Source organism: Morone saxatilis, unplaced genomic scaffold (genome assembly GCF_004916995.1).
Source record: "Morone saxatilis isolate NCDOM2014 unplaced genomic scaffold, NCSU_SB_2.0 Contig2, whole genome shotgun sequence".
NCBI lineage: Eukaryota > Metazoa > Chordata > Actinopteri > Moronidae > Morone > Morone saxatilis.
Genome location: NW_023339762.1, coordinates 1,697,363 through 1,721,395, shown reverse-complemented (window position 1 = coordinate 1,721,395; position 24,033 = coordinate 1,697,363). Strand labels below are relative to the sequence as shown.

Here is a 24,033-nt window from a genome sequence, read left to right as displayed (position 1 = left end):
TTTTTTTTTGTCCTCAGTCACATCAATTGGGGCAGAATCTCAGGGGAGCAACCGTCACACAAGTCCCAGAAACACTGTACAGAGCCAAGCAGATGTACTCTACTGAGAGCTTTTCAAGGTAAAGCCAAGAACAAGACTGTTAGGCCTACTTCTGCTGTAACACACATCATACAGGACACCTCTCCATTTCCATATGAAACTAATTGGGCTCCTGGTAGAAACCTCCTGAACCATGAACATTGAAGGAATCCTAACAGAGAAGCTGACTGTAATGACGGCAATGGTCGTGAAGACAACAACACCCAAAATGTCACCCTACTTCACGACTTCATCAAACTTGGCCTTTTGTTATTGTTTTGATGTGAGACAGAAATTACATATTGTACATTTAATACTGCTTCCATCCTTGATACATCCTGATTTATGTATTTGTCTAGTTTTGCAATGTCCAGTTTGTAACATTTAGGAGGATCTATTAGCAGAAATGTGCATAGGTATGTTTCATTAGTGTATAATCTCTTGAAAATAAGAATCCTGTTTTTGTTACCTTAGAATGAGTCATTTTTACCTAGAGGCGTCTTCTACAGAGTCTGTCAAGTTGAACCACCATGTTTCTACAGTAGCCCAGAATGGACAAGCACACACTGAGTAAATTTTATTTGTTAATGGAGACCGTGTGACACAGTCAGCAGCCAGAAGCGAGTAAGTGGAAATTAAGTGGAGATAGTTTTGCCAGGGTTTCTTGCCATTTAAACATCATATCCTGAATAGGATGAAAATTAGGATAAGACACACAACCTCTTGCATGTAAACACACACATAGATTAGGGTTTGCTTTAAGGATATAATAAATTATTTACATTTCAGATATTTCAGCTGTTTCTGAGTGTTTTGGTTTTGTTAAAAGGGCAATGGCCCATTAATACATCAACATCAAAGCATCTTCAAATTGATTTAATCCCCTATTAAAACCTGCAAAACTCAGCAAACGTCTGCTCTTATTTTAGCTGCCTGATTCTAGTTTGAGGACTGCATACCAACACACAGGGTCAAGGCTGAAATAACCTTAATTAAGTCCAACGCATACAACCCCAACGCCTCCTGAACACAGCAGCACCCCTAACATCTTCAACTTACAACAAATCACATCACTTTCAATTAATAGCACATTTGATATTTGACTTCAAATGCTTACATTTAAGTGAAGATACAACAGTGGGCGCTTGACATCTAAATATAATAACCACAGTGGGAGTAACTCGTTATTTATTTGGTATATATTTATGGGACTGTTCTGATAAATCAGATTGAAAGCATCTTGATTTTTTCTTTTCTTTGGCTTGGAGAAAATTTTAATTAGGAGAGATGTCAGTTTCTGCTTAATAGAATTAAGTTACAGCAACATTAAGATTCTTCTTGGCACAAAGGCGTTTCCATATGACTGGCTGGAACATACATGCATGCACCCTTGGATTTAAGTCAAGTTTAATTATAGCAAAGTACCACATCCAGTCTCCTGGCCTGCAGCAGTTCATGAACCATCACAAGCTCTCCAGTAAGTGAAATATTAACACAAGTACTAAATGATCTAAATATGCTCTGTTGGAAGTGATGCATTCAGCATTTTATTAGTGAAGTGAGGATTGTTGGGATATAAACAAAATTGTGCTCACCAGAAAAGTGACAGCATTGGCTTTAAGGACCAATTTTCACTTTCCTAACAAGCAATCAGAGTTACTGCTGCTATATCAAAGAAGCAAAGGCAGAACTAAGGAGTAAAAGTTGCAAATGTCTCAGGGAGGAGGTCCAGTCAAAGTGTGAGACATTGGCACCACAAATTGTAACTTCTCCTGACGACAGTCAACTGATTTCTGGATTGCTCCTTAACTTTAATCAAGTAGCCAAACCTCAACCATACAGGTGGCAGATCAGAAAAGCAACACTTTTGTATGATATTTGTGATGATTATATGCATTTGGGTAGGCACTGACAAACAATGAATGCGCAGTGAATTTCATGCTGGTGCAAGGAACTGTGAGATGGTAGGATATTTTTTTTGAAACAATGGTTCTATGTTTCCCTGCCTAAAGGAGAAAGGATACAAAGCACTCCTGTAACATTTAAAGGGACACTTCACCCATTTGCATTAAGCTTTGTATCGTTAGAAACCCAGTCATATTTTTGAATGGTCGTGCACCATTCCCGAGACGGGAAAATACGGATTTCAGTGTTGCACATTCCTGCTTCAATGAGTAAAAATCGTCATTTTGCATCACTGGAAGCAGGGAAGTCTCATGATCTTTGTTACGAAGGGAAGGGATGAGAACTAACAGGATACAGACATGAGACTACAAACACTCTTTTCTCGGTCAAATAGGCACCAAATTCAAAATTTATGTTACATTTCGACTACATATATAACCCACTTTCAATAAAGATTAATGTTTCCACGGTTGAAATGCTTCTTTAATTTCATCTATTTACAAACAGGATACATTTTGGACAAGAGCTGTGTATTGGCTAGCAATACGATACGTATCATGATACAGGGGTTACGATTCAACATCTAAAAAAACAAATTTTAGGAAAAACTGGTTTAAAGAACACACCACTATATACATAAAATCTGAGTTCGAAAAGCTGACTTTTGGGCACCATGGTGGCTCACCTGGTGGAGCAAATATGACAAAAACTTACTTTTATATAACTTACCTACTGCAGCTTTAACGTCGGTCACAGCGGCGGTACTTGGAGAAAAGTATATGCAGACGTGGATCCTGAGACGAGCTCTACCAGTTTTAGTTTCTCCTTGTGGACTTCTTATAATTAGTTCTAAAAAGATCTTACTGATGTGGTCTGGCTTTGCGAGGTCAGCAGGTCAGCAGATGTCACAACACCTAGCCTCATTGCTATGCTGTATATTTTATTCTATTCTGAGTTCAATAAAAGTAGTCTAATGAAATTCACAGCTCCAGCTGACTGCAGACGGGGTTCTTTGATGTTTCTGGTGCTGAAGTAGGATGCAGTATCAGAACTATGAAGGAATGAGTGCAATAGAAATGTATTACCCGCCGACTGATAAAAAATCTCTGTGTCCTTTTTATCTTTCCTTTCTCAGGTTCAGAGGAGACACTGATCCACATAAGCTCCTGGAAGACCCGGTTGTTGCAGATATAGCCAAGAGGCACAGGCACAGCCCTGCACAGGTCAGTGTGAGTGTGTGCGCTGTAAATGTTTGTGTGTATTTCTTTGTTAGTAAAAGTGGTATATTCTCCCAGGTACTGCTGAGGTACCATGTGCAGCAGGGCATTGCGGTCATCCCTAAGAGTGACAAGCCTCATCACATCCTGGAAAACACAAAGGTGAAACCTCTCCACCGCTCCTCGTCTAGACGTTTTCTATCTCTCAGGCTCACTCCTTTGAACGGCACACTTTCTTTAGTGCTCACTTTACTGCTTTGTGATAGCAGTGTAATTAGACATTGTTCACTTCCCACAGATTGTGGATGTTTGCATTATTTGGTTGCTTTTGGGAAACTGCAGAATGTCACTTCCACCTACATGCAGCTATTGCCCAACAGAGCTCCTACTTCCAACCAATTCATATTTATTTTATTTGTATTTTTATATATGCACATATTTAAAACTGCATTCATACCAAGGCTGAGTCCTTGCTGCTGCAGCTGGGTTTGAATCCAACCTGTGGTCCTTTGCTGTGTGTCATATACTGTATGTAAAAAGTATAACAACAATGGGCTGGATGAGGAGTCCAGGGATCACCAAAGTTATTACACTGGGGAACACATTTAACGGCAATCCAACCAATAGAATAATGCCAGAGCTGTACTATCATTCAGCACAAAAAGCGTTATCATGGAATATGTGATGTATTAGGACTATGAGCATCAGTGTGTCTGTAAAAGCAAGATGTCAAAATCTGTTTCTGTTTTGTGCAGATCTTTGACTTCAGCCTGACTGAAGAAGACATTAGAGCACTGAGAGGACTGGACCGAGGCTGGAGGTCCTGCGTGCTTGAAGAGTAAGTCACTACAGCCATTCTGGTAATAGTCGTCCGCAAGGTGCAGCTATTTCCACACTGATGACTGTTTGTCTGTTTCTCAGAGTCAAGTCTCATCCGTACTACCCCTTTGTATGAAGCTGCCAGGAGAGAGAAGAGAGAAACTACTACTAATGCCATACACATCAACAGGACCAGCTACAGTATCACACTGTAATCCATTAGTGACTTGTTTACCAAATAATGATGAAATGTGAAGATGGAGACAAATCTGAAGATTCTGTCTCCAAATGTGAATGTACTAAATGTGACCAACACGTATCAGAGCTTTTCTATTGCCCTGAAAACTGAGATGATTACTTTTCTAATATTTTCCTGTTTCCTATATGTTTTGATTTTGATTAATTTGATAAGTTAAGATTTACAAATGCACAGTCAAACAAATAACTCTGAAACACTTATTTTATTACAATACTGAGCACATTATAATCACACTCATCACACTTACTGTATGTGTGTTAAGGTAGGCATTTCAGGATGAACCTTGGAAAAGCATTAAGCCTCTCAGGGCTTCCGTAATGTAACATTTTCTCTGTGAGGATTTGTGCTTTGGTGTGTGACAGGCGATGCTTTCCAGTGTGCAGATAAGTTTAAATCTGTCTATATACTTATAAAATAACACAAATAATCAAGAATGATGTACTTTGTACTCTAGAGGCAGTGCTTAGAGACAATGACAATTCTACTGCTTTTAGTCCTGCAAAGCGGACAGTCCTTGGAACTGGAATGAGGAATCTGAGGGTGTCTTGGAATTTGGCGCACCACGGTGGTCACCTGACCCAATATCTAACAGAGAAAGAGCAACACAATCGACTCAGGCATTCAGTGTGTTAATCAACTACAGTTCTTGTAGGAAATGCTTATCAAACGAAAGCACAGTGAATTATTTTATCTTTCCCATCCCTCTTACATCAGTAGCAACTATTGAAACAACTGGTTCTTGATTTCAGACAGAAGAAGACAAAAGCAGCTTATTGTTGCTATTCGCTGCTGTTTTGCTAGCTGTAATGACAAATGTCCCTGGCACTGGTTTTAAAACAAGTAGACTGCAAGAGGAGTCTTAAATATGTTCTTAATGGGTTTATAACATCATATTGTGCTAAAAGACCGAGGTTTAAGCTGCACGCCCCAGGCCGAAAGTCAGCATCCTCACTGTATGATCCATGTGGAAGACATGGAAATAAAGCATTAGTCTTATTTTACAGTGTTAGTGGCCAGTGACAGAGATACAGCGCTACAGGTTTGTAGAGCGGCATCGTGCTCAACCAGGTGATCAAATATGATCAACAGAAAAAATGTATTGAAGCACACATTAAGCTCTATATGAGTGAACTCATTTCAAAGAGGTGAAGGTTAGGGCGTCTCTTTGAAACATCACAATCTGCTGTTCTGTCCATTATGTGTAGATTCTTTTGGCTTCTGGTTTGAAGAAAAATATTAAATTAATATTTAAAACCAAAGTAAAGATGTATGCTGGTTAAGAGTTGTTGCAAAGTGTTTAACAGTTCCAAACTATCAGCAATGTACAAAAGAATCTGCAGGTATACCCAGTTTTAACACAACCTTCCTGGTGGCTGGATTTATTCACAGCACAGACTAGAGTGCAAGACTACAACTCCCACGCTTAAATCTTGAGCTTAATCTTTCAAGTTAACACTTAATATCAACCCATCATTCAGCCTCCGAGCTTCTACAAGCTCTCATTTCCTGACTTTAAAAAGACAAGAAAAGACATCTGAATGCAAAAGCATACTGTTGCATCTACGTTACCAAGGAGACAAAAATGATTGCTGTCTTCAGATGATATCTAACTGAATGCTTATGCAACACAAAGACTGTGCATCATATAATGTAACTGTTGTCAACATACACTTATTAGTTGTTATTTGCTAAAGAAAATTGTTAATTCAGTGTTCATCATTATCGCTCCTCCTCTTCCTTCCTGTGATGCTGCAGTGCCTCTGGGCAAAATTATTCTGATACTAAATATCTTCTATTGAAGAGTTAGTATCAGAAGTACACCAAGCTCTGCCAAAAGTCAGGCCTTATCTTTGCACCAACAGAAGGACCTTCAACACTGTTACGTGGGGTGTGACATTCCTTTCATCCCTCGTCCCATCTTCTTCCTCTCCGAAGAGGGAGATGATTGTGAGGGTTTCACAGTGCACACACAAGCTGAGGCCCCTGCGATGCGTTTCGGCAGGTCTGGCCCTCTGGACCATGAGCCCTTATCAGGGTTGTACACCTGAGTGGCTCTGGAGAATGCCATACTCTCCCAGCTGTAGCCCCCAAGCACATAGATCCTCCCTGCCCAGACTGCGAGCCCTGCCTCACTGTTAGGCAGCAGCAGTGGCGCCACCCGGGTCCACTGGCCACTGTGCGGGTCGTAGGACTCCACCTGCAGGATGTCAAAGCGCTCTGTGGTGTCCTCGTGGTCATTGCTGCCCCCAATGGCATAGATGAGGTGGTTGAGGGAGGCCATGCAGTGCCAGCCCCGGGCCAGAGACATGGCCTGGCATTCCACCCAAACGTCACTGTCCCGTGATGGATCATAACTCAGGACATCTCGGCGGTATGGGCCGATCTGATAGTCGTGACCACCTGAGATGTAGACTATGCCGTCGAGGACTGTCCCAGCATGGCCGTAAGTACAGCTACAAAAGACAGAATTCAAAAAGCCAAACTGTTTAATAGCTTAAGAAAAAATGTAACAACTATGATAAAAAAACAAAAAGCTGCCATAAAATAAATAGGTACTCAAATAAAGAAAATATAATAAAGACTAAATGTGTACAGCCATGCTAGCAGCCCTATGAGGCCACAATGAGAGCAGGCCATACTTTGGCCTTATGTCAAGCTCCCACCCCCTTTTCGGGTGAAAACAGCCCCTTTAATTTGTCTTTGCCAACTTCATACGATAAAATAAGAATACCATATTGCAGTAGTAACGTGCGTTCCTACCTGGGCAGTTCTGCCACGTAGGACCAGCAGTCCTCAGCGGGACGATAAACCTCCACAGAGGACAAAGCTCCATTGTCATTTCTCCCACCCACGGCAATCAGGCACTCTCCAACTACCCCCAGGTAGAAATCCACTCGCCGCTGATTCATTGGAGCACCCTGGAAAAACACAGTCACACTGTAACTGCTAAAAGACTACAAATGAACAAAGTGTGAACAAAAAAATAAATACATAATGAAATCCTTCACTGGATATTCTGGCACTTTCGTTAAGATGAACATCCAAATCTGCATCTTCTGTATATGCTGCGGACCTGTAATTGATAAGGAGAATAGAAGTGGCTCTTTGCTACAGTACCTTGGTCCACTGGTTGTGGCGGGGGTCGTATCTGTACAGCAGGTTACAGGCTGCGTCACCACCATTGTCCCTGGACGAGCTGCCGCCAGCAGCGAAGATAAAGCCCCCCAGGACTGCCAGGCAGTGGTGGCTCCGCTGGGCCGGCAGCTCGGTTTCCACCTCCCAGCTTCCTGTTTCACCGTCCAGTCGGCAAACATTGGCACTCAGCTCCTCTCCACGTTCTGACACCTAGAGAAGTAAAGAGAGGAGGTTACAGGAATCTAGTGAGATTCTGGTCTTGTTTTTTTTTTATATATATTTTTGGGGGAGCTTTTATTGGTGTTAATTGATAGTGACGGCTGAAGACTGACAGGAAAAGTGGGGAGAGAGTGGGGGACACGCAGCAAAGGGCCGCAGGTCGGAGTTGAACGCCTGGCCACTGAAGCAAGGACTACACCAGCTCTTACAGGTCAGCTCTGTTCTGCTGAGTTTAAATGTCAGGATCAGTCTTTAATGGCCACAGTCAAATCAAGTCTCAAGTCAAGAAGAGATGTCCCAATTCTTACAAAGGATGTGCATGGTTAGTTGGTTAGATGTTGCTACTGGTTAACTGTTGTGTCTTAATGCAGCTCCCCATCTCCCTGCTGGTATAGTCATTATATTTGGTTAATGCGGTCCGCTTTGGGATTCTACACGGGCAATCTCACTCTCTACCCATCTAACCTACCACAACAAATCGGTTAGACATGGCACTATTCAGGGGGAAGGATATACTGGGGTATCTAATAGAGTAAGTTGTGAAGCCTGGCTGTGTGTGGCTGTCTTTAAATTGTGCTATATTTGGACTGTTTTCTGCATGTTTTCTTACTTTAAGACTACGCAATTAAAATTTTTCTTTAATCTGCAGCAACATTAGATACCAAGAACATCCCCAATTCTTACAATAGAAAGTCTCAAATTAAAGTTGTATGGCTGTGTAAGGCCTGTGAATCTCTATCTTATTTATTTTATCTGGTTATGACATATTACCAGGTAAAAACTTGACAACTTACATATATTTGTTTCAAAGTTAAGTCTTTAGTCCAATCCAAGTCTTCAATTAACGTCCAAGAATGTTATCCACTCAAGTCCAAATCAAATTCTTAATTTTTGACTCAGTGTCCTTAGTGTACCGGAGAGTTTTTCACTTAGGCTGTAATATTTAACAATTTCTGTGATTTTTTAAATATCAAAAGAGTGGCACTTTCATTTAACAGTAAACTTTTATCTGATTTACATCTCTACCTCTCCTCCAATCAGCAGGAGCCGCTCTACTCCCTCCCTCAGCGTGGTGCGTCCTGTTTGCAGGAGCGGCTGGGCGCTGGGCCTGGCGTGATACGCCAGAGATTCCTCCACCAGGGCCTCACATCCAGCCTCCGCCGGCAGTAAGGCCCGCACCGCCGGCAGCACCCGTCCCACGAGGTCCCCCATCGGCATCAGAGGGAAGCGGATGTGGGAGAGCAGGTGCCTGGCGTGAACGGTACGCTCGGGACTGTGGCTGAGCCACTGCAGGGCGGCCTGGAGGAGCGCTTGCTCACTGTCATGCTGAACCTGATAATGGAGAGATTACTTATGGCGGCTTCTTACGATGTCACTGCTGTGTTCAAGGTGAAGAATAAACCCTCAATCTCAGCGTATAAACAATATTTACCTGGCCACTGGAGAGGTAAGAGGTGAGTTTGTGTAAAGGAATGTCCCGAAGGAAATCAGGGGTGAAGGAGAGTGTGGCGAAGCGTGCAAGGATAAAATTGTCGATGAATGTGTTGAGACGCTCCAGACTGTAGAGCAGAGCCAGCTCCTGCAGGTACAGGTAGTTGTCCTCACTCACCTCCCTCTCCAGGTACTGGCAGCAGAAATCCACCACACGCCACACCTGAACAACAGCAGCTTTCTACATCACATTTGACTTTTCTTAACATCTTAAAGGGTTCAGTGTGTAACATTTAGGAGGATCTATTGGCAGAAATGTAATATAACATTCATAGGTTTGTTTTCATTTGTGTATAATAATGATAAAAGTTGTTTACTTTCACACTTATGGGTTTTGTTCTGATTCAAAGCCTGTACATTTAACATCAGGTGCTGAACAGAAAATGCATAAAGTTTCTTACCTGCAGGAGGTGGGCAGCTTCCAGCACATAGTCAATGTTTCCTCCATCCAATGGCAGCTCTCCACTGTACAGGAAGTCCACTACAGCCGTCAGACCGATGTAGGACATCCCAACCAGCTGGACCTGCAGACAGAAAGAGGACAAAAGAGTTTCATCAGTAGTCAGACATATGCTAGGCATTAATAATAATTTGAATAGTAACGATAATAAATATGCAAAATGAGACAGAAAATAAATAAGATGAGAATAATGTAGAAAAACACAATAAGTAAGGGAAATGAAACAGCAGCCTCCTATGTACCTCCTCCTGGCGTTCCTCCCTCATGCCCAAGGTGAACATAGAGTAGAAGTACGGGCTGGAGACAGCCAGCAGGGCTCGATGCGCGGGGAGCCGCTGGTCGTCGGCCACCAGCACCACATCACAGAACTGGCTGTGCTGCCGCTGCTCATTGAGGCCCTGCAACACCTCCAAACCTTGTTCCACGCAGCGGAACACCTGCCAACACAACAACACAATGACAACAAGACTGGCCCTGTTTACACCTGCCATCAAAACGCTTCACTGGTGATTGGATCACAAGTGGACAGCTCTACTAGACTGCTGTGACTCCAGATGTGGCTTCCACACTGCACTACACACTACACTACACACACTGATCAGAGCCAGCAACATGTTTGTGTGTGTGATTTTTTTAAATAAATGAATGAAATAGAAAAATACACTGGGTTATGCTGACTGGTACTGAAGGGAGAGAGGGGTACAGTGTGTCATTATAATGTAATATATATTTAACGCCTAATGTTTTAGATCAGACTGAATGTCTTTTAGGAGGACCAACTTCCCGAATCTCACAAAGGGGAGTGCTAACATTGTTGCACAGCAGCCACACTGACAAGTGTTTCTTTTTGTTTATCGGCCCTATGGGTGCAGACATCTGCAAATGCCCATTATCTCAAAATGCCAGATAATTAAGTTATCCTTTATTAATTCATTTGACACATTTGACACACAACACACTTCCACTACCAACACTGCTGATTTACTGGTATGCTTGATCTCCAGGGAGAAATTAAGAAGAAGAAGGAAGAAGAATTGATACTTTATTAATCCCAAATTGGGAAATTCTTTTTTAATGCAAACATCTTTTGCACACACAGGGCTTATAGACATGCAAATGTGGAGAGATGGTGGAGAGATGGTGGAGAGATGGGCTGCCACGTAGCAGCGCTCCGGGAGCAGTTAGGGTTAGGTGCCCTGCACATGAGGTCAACTGGCAAATCTCCAGTCACCAGTCCACAATCCATGGTACTGTGGTCTGTGCTGGACTTGAACTGAAGACCCTCCAGTTCACAAGCCAAGTCACTACAGACTGAGCTACTGCTGCCACTTCTAAAATGCCCATTATAAGGCTCAAATATGTCTTGCGACCACAGACAGGTTTACAAAAATGTTTTGGCCCAATTCAATTCAATTCAGTTTTATTTGTATAGCTCCAATTCATAAAAGAAGTTAGCACAGGACACTTTTCAAAGAGAGTAGGTCTATCCTGAACTCCCTATAACATTATTTACAGAGACCCAACAGTTCCCACCATGAGCAAAAGTAAGCCAATGTCCTCCCTCACATGTCATGTTCACCTCTCTGCTGTTAATGAGCCGCTCCCTTGTTGCTTGTGTTTATATGCGAGTCCAACTGTATGGTTCAGCTATCACTGTCTCACACACACATACACACACACACACACACTGACCTTGGACGATTCACTGATCCGCTGGGGCCGACACACACGGCTCATTTTTCCATTGTCCATTATGTTCCCTCAGACAGGCATCACCTAGAGGACACACACATTATGTATTACAACACTTATTAAGAACTCACCTAACCCTAACTGTACCTCATTCTTACTGAATGAATGTGGGACCAGGACAGCTACATCCTATCTGAGTACATGTAACGGGACGTGTAGATGTAGAGCACCTACTGTCCTCACCTGTCTGTGCTGGGAGGACATTTGGTCTATATTATAATTATTATACGTTAATATATATTACAACAACACACACTTTGTCTCTCACACCCGCAGTCAATGACAATACAGCATATTAAGTTCAGTCACTTTCTGCTTTAAAGCCCAGAACTCTGTCATTGTTCCAGTGACAGTGCTTACATTGGGACGTATGGTGGAGCAGCAGAAGGTATCGGGGTACACTGTGATACAGCTAACAGCATCTCTCGTTAGCGTAGAGCAGCTGCATTTCTGAAGGAAACCGTCGACATGCGACGTTTTTCAACGACGACCCAAACTGACCCGCTTCCTAAAACTCTCTGTTTTCACACAGTCTCTTCTTACAGAGACATGTTCCTGTAAATACATTGTTAGAGCACAGAAAGGGCTGCACAATGTAGCATACCGCAAGCTAGCTCGAATAAACAAATAAACCTCCGGTGTTGCTTTTCAAAATAAACTCTTTTGTCTCATGACTCCAGAACTCATAGCCAAATAAAAACATGCAAGGAGGAATAATGAGGAAAATTAAAAGACATGTGGTTAAATTTAACAAATCCCGAAACCTGACAGTGGGACAGCTTCGCGTAGCCTGTAACCTCAAACTGGATTTTTAAAGGCTCAAGAGGTTTGAATTTGAAGGATTGTTACAAAATTACTTTTGTTACATTTTGATTCATGTAAAGAAAGGACACTGCTGACAGAAACCAGTGGTCAGTCAAAATGTAACTGTTTGTGTCATTTTACTTGATAATGAAATGAAATGACATTTGCCACCTCATTTTGTCCTTTTATTTTGAAGCCGAAGCTTTTCGCGAGCTAGCTTAACGGAGCTGGCTTTAACACATCCAGGAAATAATATGCAGCTAATAGACCAATCACAACCGACTCTATGCGAGCGCATTAGAGACAGGCAATGTCACCGAACGTTTGAAAGATATGTACCTGATCCATGCTCAATACACGTAAGTAGGACATAATGAACTTGAGGTGCATTTCTTGCAAACAGAATAACTGCTGCAGTAGGTAACTTTTTGTCATATTTTCTGAAACTATATCCTGACAGTATCTTATGCTACAGATAATCAGTGACAAAATCAGGTGCCTAGATATATATGGGAATGTGTATATATAGTAATTTACATTACTACTGATGGAAGAGGTGAAGTATGGGCCCAATCTCACAATTCAGAAATTGGGATAAAACCCCCAAAGAAACTGTAACTTATTCTGTTTATTACCTCCAAATAATGCACGGTAGAACAGAGTTTTGTATATTCCCCCTACATGCCCAAATTTACAAAATAGTTGGTAATTATTGCTATATACAACATAATCCATATCATATAAAGCTCTCCTGGTGTGGAACAACTGGATTAGCAAACTATGTTGCTACAGTGTGAATCCCTCAACAGAGAAATTCAACTGGTAGAACATGTAAAAAATAAAGAATCTAAATGGTAGCCAAATCTGAACTAAATCCAGAGTGACAACTAGAGACTGAAAGAGGGCCACTGGAGATTATGAAAGTTTTGAAATAGATTTTCAGGGTTTTATGACCCTGTCTAGCAGCTACCCACAAGACAGGCTGATAAATAACCTGTGGACATCTGTATTTAATGGCACATGCTCATTTTATGTGCCATGTAAAAAATGTGACAGTATTGTGACTTGGCTGTTTTTGTAAATTTACATCAACATAACACATGGGGATGGGTAGACAAGGTAACGTTCACTGTTGTATGACCACTTTGTACCATAAACACCAGAACCATGAACACTATGTAGCTATGAACAGGCGAGTGTGATGGGCTGCTGGTGGACCAGCAGGTGGCGGGTTGATGCAACAACAAACAGAGTGACAGAGCTCAGACTGAGTAGGTGGTGGTCGGCCTCTCTATCAGGCCTCATCAGTGTCAGTCATCAGAGAGCAGGTGGAGCCAGTGGACTCCCAGCAGGAGGGAAGAGACCTTTGACCTCTGCCTGCTGTACAGACCCAGTACTAAGATATTAATCACTGGACTACATACACATGCAACCCCTCCCCCTGACTGGCAGATACACCGATATATTGTGTTGTTGTATGTAGTTTGTGTTGTATTTCAGTGGACAGTAGCCACAGTGGTTTTGCGTCATACCTACATTGTTAAGAATGTTGCAACTAACAGAATATGACATACAATGTAGCACAATACTGTATAGTTTTATACTCTGTAACCTAGTGTATGTGGTGCTTCTATTTAAAATCTTATGAATTACAATTAATTGAAATGTAATGATTGAAACAAAACTGGTGGATTATTAATACATCTGCATTGATCTGCGTCAAGTTGTACAATCTAGCAAAAGTAAAACCGGAAGTTGATTATGTTGCCTTCAGAATAAAACAGTGTGTGACTAATGAATAATCAAGTCTACTGTGTTTTCTACTGTACAAATCTGAAACAGTTCTAAAATAGATGATTCCTCACAGGATATCACAGATATACTGTAAATATTATTTGTCACGTCATTAAATGCATCTTCCTATTATACTTTTTTGTCCTTGGTGGCAATTATTTCTCTATGAGAAAATTTCTTTATGAGACATTGCCTCTTATTTCCAGAACTAACGTGTCAACCTCTGTCTTCCAATGGTGATAGATAAAGCCAATAAAATAAATAACCGTACAGTGTAACCAGTAGCAAAATGTAGATTAAATCTCATGATGCTAAAATGAAGTATGTTTGGTTAATATTGTTTGTGTGGGCTAAATTCCTGGGGATTTTCTGTTTGAAATCAGATCACTGTAGGATTATGTACAATATATTAATGTTAATGTGATCATGACAAAAATGTCCCGGCAAGGACTAACTCATTGTGTTAAAAATATTCATACAAAATAAGGTCAGAGGTAATGATTCTAGGGCCCCACAGTTGGAAAGGTCCAGATAAATTCCAGTCTATCCAGCCTATACCCTGATTTTATTGGGGGGAAAAGCATTTTGACTTACAAGTCTGACTGCTAAATTGATCACAGTAGGCATTCTGACTTTGAGGAGTAACCTACTTCAAGATTGCTAGAATTATGCGGAGTATACTTACTTTTCAAATGGACATTTCTCTGCTTGACTGTGCTCTGGTGTTGGTTAAAAAACCATTTGCTCTAATTGTGTCCTGTTGTTGGGCAGAAAGTCCATAAAATTGGTTTATATGCTGATGGTGCAGTAGTATTTATGTCAAACCCTACTGTATAAGATTACTTTTTAATGTAAAACAACACTCAATTTAGTGTTTTCCCTTGTTATAAAACAGATTTTTCCGAATCTGGAACTATGCCTCTTGGTCATATGTGTCAAACTCAAGGCCTGTGGGCAGAAACTGGCCTGCCACGTCATTTTATGTGGCCCGCGAGAGCTTGAAATGCGTATGGTTATCTTGAAATAAAGGTCTATCCTAATTTAAAGTGTACATTGACCATAAATTACATCTCCCACAATACACGTCGATTTCATGACCCACGAAGTGGCGGCCTCCCGCCACTAGATCGCTGTGTTTCCACTTCAGCGTTTAACAGGCGGTTTTCCAACAAGCGGAGATTAGAAATGTTAATTAATCCCAAAATGTCAAAGAAGAGAAAAAATGATGCAGAAGGAAGGCAATTTAATAAAAGATGGGAAAGCGAATATATGTTTGTGTTATGAGGCAGTGTCGTGGTGAAGGAGTACAATTTACGTAGGCATTTTGACACCAAACACAGAGATAAGTATCCTTAATTTAGCCTCCAAGAAAAACAACAATTCGCCCAAGAATTAAAAGGCAGACTGCAATCGCAACAGGAAATGTTCAAAAAAGCTACAGCCAAAAATTATGCAGCAGTAAAAGCTAGCTTTATTGTGGCTGAAGAAATCGCCTGAGCTTCGCAGTGTTTTTCAGATACAGACTTTTAAAAATGTCAGTTTGTCAAGAAACACCATTGCAGACTGAGTTATGGAACTCGCAGGAAATCTGACAAAACAGCTGGCCGAAGAGACACGCAGTTACCAGGCTTTTTCATTAGCTGCTGATGAATGAATTGATGAATATTAATCCTGTTTGGGCCGCAACTTAGACTATGTTTTGAATATTGGCCCCTTGTGTGATTGAGTTTGACACCCCTGCTCTAGGTGATCATCTTCAAATGCCTGACAAAAGTTTAAATATTTATATATATATTGCTTTTAAACAATATTATCTTAAATGTCTGATGATGTGATGATGTTCTGCCAAACGTGACGAGAAAAAAAAGGATTCTGTAAGTCATTATCAGCAAACTTTATCAAAGTATTGACTTAGTATCTCAAAATAATGACTTATAATTAGTATCTCAAAATAATGAGACACTTTCTAAATATTTTGAGTTATTATCTCAAAATTATGACATAATTACATACAGAATCCCTTTTTAATCCCCATCACATTGGCAGAAATGGTCTTCCATATATAAATGTGCTGCAGCCATAATCTTTACTACGTTTTTAGTTTATTTTGAAAGTCCTTGCCGGAACATTTTGTCGTATGTTGTGGCTGCCTTTACAGCGGCCCTCACACCATTCATTGACAAGGAGAAGGTGAATACAGCGTCTGGGGGACTTCTCTGTCTGTCTGCTGGCAACCTCATCGACTAACATCACCAACGCCCATAAAGTGGCAATATACAGGAAATGAACCGAGCTGCTAGAAGAAGAGCCGTCTTTTCCCGTTAAGTCTGACCGGCTCAATTGTACAAGTGCGGTGGTCGTGATTTTGGAGTGAAGCATATTGTATAACGTTATCAGTTATAGTTCTCTCATGCATTACATCAACTGTTTAAGTTAGCTGCTTTATTACTGCGTAGCTAGCCCTCCCTGTTCTGGACTGATACAACGTTTACTTCGACTGTTTGATTCCTGTCCACCCGAAAAATGGCAACCCAAATCGATAAAGAGGCTTGCAGAGAGGCTTACAACCAAGTCAGAGACGATAACACGGACGCCAATTGGTGAGTGTGCAGACATGGTTCCTTAACCATACTCCGTTCAAGAATGTGACTATTATATATATATATACTGCATTGGATATTTGCAAAAGTAAATGTGTCGTAGATATAACCCAGGACCTCGTTGGAATATAGATAACTCACTAGCCATTATTGACTTCGGCAACCATATAATATATCAAACAACCTGTTTTTCGAGCCAATCTCAATAAAAAAAATGTAATTCACAGAACCTGTTACCGCCCACTGCGCCGTCTTTTCGGTGCTGAGGGGTACGAAATGAAAAGCGGACCTTTTATTAAAGTTTAAATTTTATTTAAATAAGCGCAGTTTTGCTAACTGGATGTGCGCCGAATTGAAGATAGATACATAAAGACGTAGTGGATGTAATGAGCGGCATCTTGTGCCACGTCAACCACTGCCTTTAGCCGAGATAAGTTGAAATTGCTCAATATTTAGAAGTAGTTCAACCTGCTTTCAAAGAATACGCACTGGAATGGCACACTTGGGGTTTGCCGGCAATTGAGACCTTCGTGAATTGTTTCACACTTGATACGTGGTTCCAGTGCTTGTTCTTATAACAATAGTGGCTAAAATACACGCAGCTCTGTGTGTTGGCTGATCTGATCTGTATTCTGGCTATTTAGCGGTCACACGCGGCACAGTTATCAGGCCCAGCGGGGCAGAAGTAATTTCCTTTGTCCTGTATTCAGAGGATAACGTTATAGTAGTGGCACTCACATGGATGACACACAGCTACCACCTTGCATGGGCGTCTTGGGCATTTTGTGCATTGCTTCAGATTGCAAAATGGGTCTGATGTGCACACAACGCCATTGTTGTGAATCAACAGCTCATGAGACTGCATAATCCATAACGCACTGTGTGTTCTGCATCTTCCAGGGCTGCGTTTAAATATGAGGGCTCTAGGATCGTGCCTGCAGGACAAGGCTCTGACTATGAGGACTTCAAGAGGATGTGCACAGGTAGATTTTATTTAAAACCTAGTTGTTAAATAAGCCTTATCAGTGTAATGTTTCTCCCTGCTGCTGACTAGTCTAGATTTTGTAGTATATGTGTGTCTCTGTCTCTGGATTGGTTAAACAGCCTATATGCCACACAGCTTGACTTGGCAGGACACTAATCTTTTAAGACTCTGTGCTCTGTCACCCATTGGCCTTGAGCCCTGTAACTACGCTGTCGAAGCACTTAACACTGTATGCATTACATTGCATAATCTGTTCAACTATGTCCTGCATGTGTATTTTTTTTTTTTTTTACAAGGTGAAATATTTAAGGTCAGGCTTTTGTATGTCTTTGCAAGTTTTTTTTCTGAATTGCAACAGAAAGATGTTGTTCTCCAGCTACACCATAAGTTATTTTAACTCAAAAAAATTGTTAAAACGGATAACATAAAAATGTAAGGAACTCAATTTTATAAGATAAAAAGACTCTTGATTAAGCTAGTCATTTTAAGTGACAGTGACTTAGTTTTATAAGTTATAGAAACATTTCTGATTAAGTACTTTTTACTAGGTATTTGTTTTCACTGAACACATAAAAATTACGAAATAAAGTCAGTATCACTTAAAATGACTAAAGTTACTTGGTCAAGAATGTTTTTCAACTTACAAAATTAAGTTAGTTTTACTTAAATTTTTTGATGTAACTAGTTTAAACAATTTTTGAGTTGTCTTTTTTTAGTTAAATAAACGTATTTATTTATAGTTTAAAATTTTTACCTGTCACTTCCTCTGAACACAAAAACCGCTCTTACTGAAGCACCTGCATGCAGTGGGATTACAAAAATACAGTTATAAACGTTTTCTTGTCTGATTGTGTGTCTTTTTTAATGAAGGATCATTTATTGGCTGCACAGCACAGTGATTAGCAGTATCTGTTTGCATGGAGCTCACAAAAAAAGAGATAAATAGCAAAAAGAAAGTCAAGTAAGGACTTTCAGATGATGTTTCTCAGAGATAACTAATAGTTGCTGGCTGCATGTAGAGAAAACAAAATCTCACATTTGGGATGTTAGTTCCTCTAGAGTAAAGCATCTGCTCAGATGTTGGGTGTGGCTGTTTCTGATGCTTGCTCTTGTTGTCTTTAAAGCTTTCTGCCTCAGGGCTGTACTCCTGTTTTTTTTTCTCTTCCTGACAGTTCAGGGCTCACATTCCTATGTTGAAATAACTCATTTATCGCCATGCTTTACAATAGTTGAGCAGCTGGTGCTATTGGTTCCTGTTCAGAGATGACACACACATTATCAGACATCTTTCTGCGTGTGGGTTTGTTTTCCTTATTTAGCAGTGCAGTTGTTACTCTGCAGAGAAAGAAAAAACCCCTTTGAGTGTAGGAGGAGCTGATGCAGACTGATCGTGCGGGGAGGCGCAAAGAGAAGGGCCACTTTTTGAATAGTGATCTTAACTTATCCAGTCTCAGGAAGTAAAAATACATATCATTTAATTTGCAACCAGGGGTTTTAAACCTGATTTCTGCTGACAAAATGTAGCAACAACCAATAACTTATTTAGTCAGTTTCATAAATTATTCATTGTAGGTCAGCAAACCATCAGCTAAAGGGGAAATTCAGTCCTCAGTGTCCAATGGGAAGGTGTTTCTCAAAATCTACAAATCTATCTAGTCTNNAGACTAGATAGATTTGTAGATTTTTTAGCCACGTTAGCGACATATCTGTATGGATGGCAATGTTGGTCAGTCCATCCAGACTGAAATTGATCTCCAGCTATTGGATGAATCACCACGATTAATGATGAATAATGAATAATGAATAATTCTTTTTAAATAGATCCACATCTAATGGATCTGCAACATTTTCTGCAGACATTCATAGTCCCCAGAGGATGAATCTGACTGTTCCTCATGTGCAGGGGATCATTTACGATCCAAAGGGCCATTTTTGGCCAAAAATAAATCTTTCACCACTCACCATTTTTGGTTTTGACAACTAAATTGCCATGAAATTCGGTTCATATATTCAAGACGCCCATGATAAACCACTCTTTATTGATCTTCTTTTTTCATGTAATGCCACCAGCAGGTCGCAGTGTACACCAGAGTGTATCTGAACATGTATTTGATGGATTGGGTTCCAGACATATGGATATGGTTCCCAGACAATGTATCTTCAATGTCTTCACTCATTCCCTCACTTGCGCCACCTTGAGGTTTTTAACTCAGATTACCATGAACTTTGGTGCAGACAACATGAACCTAGCTACCTGGTACCATTTGCATGTGATTCAATCAAGGTCATGGATATGCATAATGGCAATGGCTCTGATGCTGCACTTTCAAATCTGTCCTGCTGCCTTCAGATGCCTGTAGGAATCTGATGAACTGAAGGAGAAACTGTTCAGATAGCATAAAGCAGCCGTACGACATATTCATTTATAGATGAATGCAGACTGATGATTTACTGTCATTTCTGCTTTAACCACATTCAACCATATTTTTGATGCATCTATTGGCAGGAGTTATTAAATTATATTTATGTAAAAGTGAAAATCTTGGCCTAATGGTGGCAGTAGAAGAAAAGTCAGAGGGTCACCCAAACCAAAGTGTTGCTGAAGGGGCAAGTTTTTACCCGAGGGTGGAACCTATAAAAAATCTGGGTGGCACCAAAATCGATTTTTAGGGATCTGCACCAAATTGAATGGCATCACCTTCCTCAGGCCCTGCTGTTAGCTTAGATAAAAACAAGAGCAAGCTTGGACTCAGTTAACACATTGGTAACACCACTCCTGGCCAAACCCTCCTGACACCGTTCACAGGAGACAGCTCTTGTTTCCAGGCTGTGTTGCAGACGGACTGAGCGTGGGCTGAGGGAGCACACGCAGGAAGATACAGTGTCACCTGTCAACCTTTGGTGTGTGCTCACATGAAGTCAATTTATGCAGAACAATGTCCCTCCCAATAAGACTTTTTTTGGCTGTCTCATCACTGTTGTAGTTTCAGTGCAGTTGTCTCTGCGGTGGGGTGGGGGAGGCTGGCTGCCGAGTCAGCATTGCTTTAAAGGGAAGACAAACCAGGAAGAGTCTGGCAGAGGGAGGAAGTGTGGGTGTGTGGTTGGGGTAAGGGTATGTGTTGTGCTGGTTCCTCCCTGGCATGTGTCACAGACACAAACTAGTGATGTCCTTTGTAGCTGCACTGACTCTTTACAGTGGTTGCTCCTATTAATGGTGATAATGTGCGGCTGATCTGAAAACAGTGCTGCTAAGGCTCTGCCAGGAAAGTCTTTATCAGCGGCTACAATAGGTATATAAAGATAATACAGGTTGCACTGTAAAAACTCTGCTTTTCAGAATTGAAGTGTCTTAATTTAGAATCCTAAAGTGAGTATATTCCTAGGTTGAATTGTACTTGAGCTAGCTTGAATTAAAGCTACAACTAAAAAAAAAAACAACTAAAAAAACATTTGGGATCAACTGGATACTTCTATTGTACACATGAGGGTCCGTTTACTTTCCATGTCCGACTCCTGTCGCCTGTGAAAACGAGACATTATACAACATAATGTCTCAGACAATAACCCTGATGGTCTCATCAGGTAGGGTCTAACGGCACGTCCCATTTACCTTGGAAATTGGAGCTGAGAATGACGTCACACCCGGATCAACCACGTTCCAGTACAAATGGGAAAACCAAGCTATAGCCAGGTTAGCCATTGTTAGCAATAACAGTTAACAACACATTACACAGTATTTTGGTCATACAAACATGTCCACAGACAAATGTTGGACACTACTGTGTGCATGACTTATTTAATGAAAAATAAAAGACAGAAGTGCTAATAAACAGTAAATTACAACAACTGTCACTTAGTTGATGGCCAGGGTAGCCATCTTGAATTTTTAGGTTGGGGTTGGCAAGGTTCTTCTGATTTTCTGACATCAGGGGTTATTTCAGTCAAAATGTCTTAATGGTGCATTATATTTGAATTCCCACTTCCCAATTCATCTGGAATGCACCGTTATAAAAGATGCTTTTGAGTTGCATTATGGGAATTGTAGGACTACAGTGTTTTGGAGCTTGACTAAAAGTCAGGGTTGTTTTTGGTGCATTCCATTTGAGTCAGAATCTCTGCTTCCCAGTCAGAAATTTCAACTGGAATGTCCCCTGAAGTCGGATTCACTAGGAACATTGGAACAACCTCACTAACCTTGACCTCAAAATCCAAGGTGGCTGCTATGCATGTCAACTAAGTGAAAACTGTAGTAATAATCTTTTTAATAGCACTTCTGTATTTTGTTTCTCATTAAATCAGTCGTACACAGTATACTGTGGACATGTTTGTATCTGAGGTAAATAGAATGCACCATTTTTTTATTAACCTATTATTTTGTGTCAGAGCAATACTGAATTACTTGATTGCCCATACAGTATATTAAAAGGGCCATCCACTGTTTTTATACCTCAGCGTCAGTTTACACTTCAACTGTTGCTGGCTGCAGCGTCTACTTTGGCTCTGGAGGAGGTTTTTTAAGTCTGCGGTTACAAACTAGGGATGTGGAGTTTGCAAGATGTGGACATTTACCAAGCAGGATGGGTCTAAAGAAAGATGCCATTAAGTTGAATAATGGGATGTAAAGGATCCAGTGTTTCTGACAGTCAATCTTGGCCTCTCAATGGAATGCCCCTCATTTAATCAATAAAATGTCTTCTAATTTGAAGCCTTAAAACACTAAAGTCACACAAATGACACAAACAAACTAACCGATGGAGGAAGCAGTAGACCAGCAACTCCTGTGTTCTGCAAGGTTAAATTCTGTTTTTGTCAATGGAGTCTGGTGCCTTTGAACAAAGCAACAAAATAGCTGTTTCTGGTTAAACGAAAAGGATCTAACTCTTACTCAACAAAAAAGGTCTGTTTCTGTAGGGAACCTTTTCATAATGTTGTAGACACTTGTAATAAAAATCTGAGCCTGTCAGAACATCCTTTAAACAATTAACTGAGTATTAAAAGTAAAAGGTTTACTATCAAGTCATCAATGAATTGTGTGATAATGTCGGCAATAGTCTGAGTATAGCTGCTTTTTCATGCATGTATTTTACATTAGTCTGACACCAGTGGAAACAAGCCAGTCATGATAAATACTGTCACCCACTTCCACCCCTCCGAGCAGTGCTCCTGTCTCCCAGACTGGCTGGTGTGTGATGCTATCGCAGTCCCAGTCAGTGGGGATGGGATGCTCCTCACTGTTGCTGCTCCCCTTCGAGTTTTTGGGTGATGTTAAATAAAAATGCTGCCTGGTGGAGCTTTAAAAGTGTCAGTCAAGGGCGCACTGCAGGGAAACTGACTTCTGGTCAATTTATTTGATAGAGTCAGATGCCTGAACCAGTCATCAGTCACTTACATCTAGATTTTGTTAACCCAGTAAGAATGTTAATTTCATGTGTATCAGCTCTGCCAGACTGTTCTGTTGAAGACTCAGGGACGTTGTATTCACAGAGGCAGGAACATCTGGAAGACAATAATGAGTAATCTGATTCATGTTATTGTTACATAATGACGCCTGAAGTCAGCAGACAAGACAGCCCGAGTGCATTTGTGAAAAGGGAGATCTGTGTGAGAAATAAACTTCACTGATTCTATTTACTTCATGCACAAACTAGTTATGCAACTTCATGAGTAGCCTATGTTTCTCAACTCACTGTACCTCTGGATTTGGTACCTCATCTGGTTGTGCAGTTTTTTTTGTGTGTGTGCCTGGCGTAGTGGGAATATATAGTTTTTATTGAGACTATCTCGTGTGAAACTACCTAGCTGAGTGTGTTTTCTGCCTGCCAATAGACTGTTGAATGAATGAGTCCTAAAACCCGGAAATGAGATAGCATTTTGGCACTTCCAGTTCCTTTGCTTCAAAGTCGATGGTTTTTCTTTTTTCTTTTTTTTCTCTCTCTCTCTCTTTTTTTTTTTTATGGGTTTTTGGTTAGATGACTGAAATAAGGTCTGTGGTTAACACAAGCCTAAAGATCCCCTCCAGTCATGTATTAAGTGATATATATAAAAAAATTTCTGCTTGGAACAATAATGTGCGTAATATGTTTTTCCCACACAAAAAAGTATAATTTCAGCACTAAAATTTTTTTAAAAGGCATTTTTTCCTTCTAACTCATAAAAAATATCACAATATATGCAAATATGTGGTGGCTTTAAGTTTCTACGTATCACTTTGTATTCACAAATAATTGAAAAGCCAGTGTATTAAATGCTATTTTATTAGCATTTGAGAAATGTGTTACCAATACTACCAGTGAAGGACTAAAGGGGTCTGAGCTGTAAAGATTAAGATCCTAACTCACAGACTTAAAGCTGCAGTAGGTAATTTTTATAAAAAATACATTTGTGTCATATTTGTAGAAACTTTCACTCACCGGTATATCCTGACAGATTGGCTGTTGTCATTCAGGCCCGGTGGATTCTTGCAATCAGGATTAGTAGAGCTAGAACGAGGCAGAGGAACCTGATTGTTTCACAGA

General features: G+C 40.6%; 3 protein-coding genes across 4 annotated transcripts in view; 2 read left to right on the top strand and 1 right to left on the bottom strand.

The window, feature by feature from the left end:
• Nucleotides 1-4,363, top strand: part of zgc:56622 (uncharacterized protein LOC326033 homolog) — a 13,613-nt gene extending 9,250 nt beyond the window's left edge. The window contains exons 7-10 of the mRNA XM_035664585.1: nt 3,119-3,206; nt 3,279-3,362; nt 3,956-4,038; nt 4,122-4,363. Of these exons, the coding sequence (XP_035520478.1) occupies nt 3,119-3,206; nt 3,279-3,362; nt 3,956-4,038; nt 4,122-4,155 (289 nt within the window). The 3' untranslated portion in view covers nt 4,156-4,363. The remainder of the gene's footprint in view (nt 1-3,118; nt 3,207-3,278; nt 3,363-3,955; nt 4,039-4,121) is intronic.
• A 1,113-nt stretch (nt 4,364-5,476) lies between these two features.
• Nucleotides 5,477-11,963, bottom strand: klhl36 (kelch-like family member 36). 2 transcript variants are annotated; one of them, XM_035664576.1, is made up of 9 exons: nt 11,696-11,963; nt 11,276-11,359; nt 9,826-10,020; nt 9,525-9,647; nt 9,065-9,304; nt 8,659-8,964; nt 7,396-7,623; nt 7,039-7,196; nt 5,477-6,731 (listed from the first exon to the last, which is right to left on the bottom strand). In XM_035664576.1, the coding sequence occupies exons 2-9, from the start codon at nt 11,333-11,335 to the stop codon at nt 6,158-6,160; spliced, it is 1,884 nt and encodes a 627-aa protein (XP_035520469.1). In that variant the 5' UTR covers nt 11,336-11,359; nt 11,696-11,963; the 3' UTR covers nt 5,477-6,157. The 2 variants fall into 2 exon arrangements, with proteins under 2 accessions (XP_035520469.1, XP_035520470.1); XM_035664577.1 differs by having other exon boundaries at nt 9,065-9,286.
• A 4,133-nt stretch (nt 11,964-16,096) lies between these two features.
• The window catches only part of cotl1 (coactosin-like F-actin binding protein 1), a 12,028-nt gene continuing 4,091 nt past the window's right edge, over nt 16,097-24,033 (top strand). The window contains exons 1-2 of the mRNA XM_035664586.1: nt 16,097-16,533; nt 17,434-17,516. Of these exons, the coding sequence (XP_035520479.1) occupies nt 16,457-16,533; nt 17,434-17,516 (160 nt within the window). The 5' untranslated portion in view covers nt 16,097-16,456. The remainder of the gene's footprint in view (nt 16,534-17,433; nt 17,517-24,033) is intronic.

Excerpts from the sequence above, each read along its gene's own strand:
- klhl36 (XM_035664576.1), bottom strand. The coding sequence starts at position 11,335 with ATGGACAATGGAAAAATGAGCCGTGTGTGTCGGCCCCAGCGGATCAGT. Across the intron at positions 9,648-9,825 it reads GGGAGGAACGCCAGGAGGAG|GTCCAGCTGGTTGGGATGTC; the intron begins GTACATAGGAGG and ends TTCTGTCTGCAG. Across the intron at positions 8,965-9,064 it reads CTTACCTCTCCAGTGGCCAG|GTTCAGCATGACAGTGAGCA; the intron begins GTAAATATTGTT and ends CTCCATTATCAG.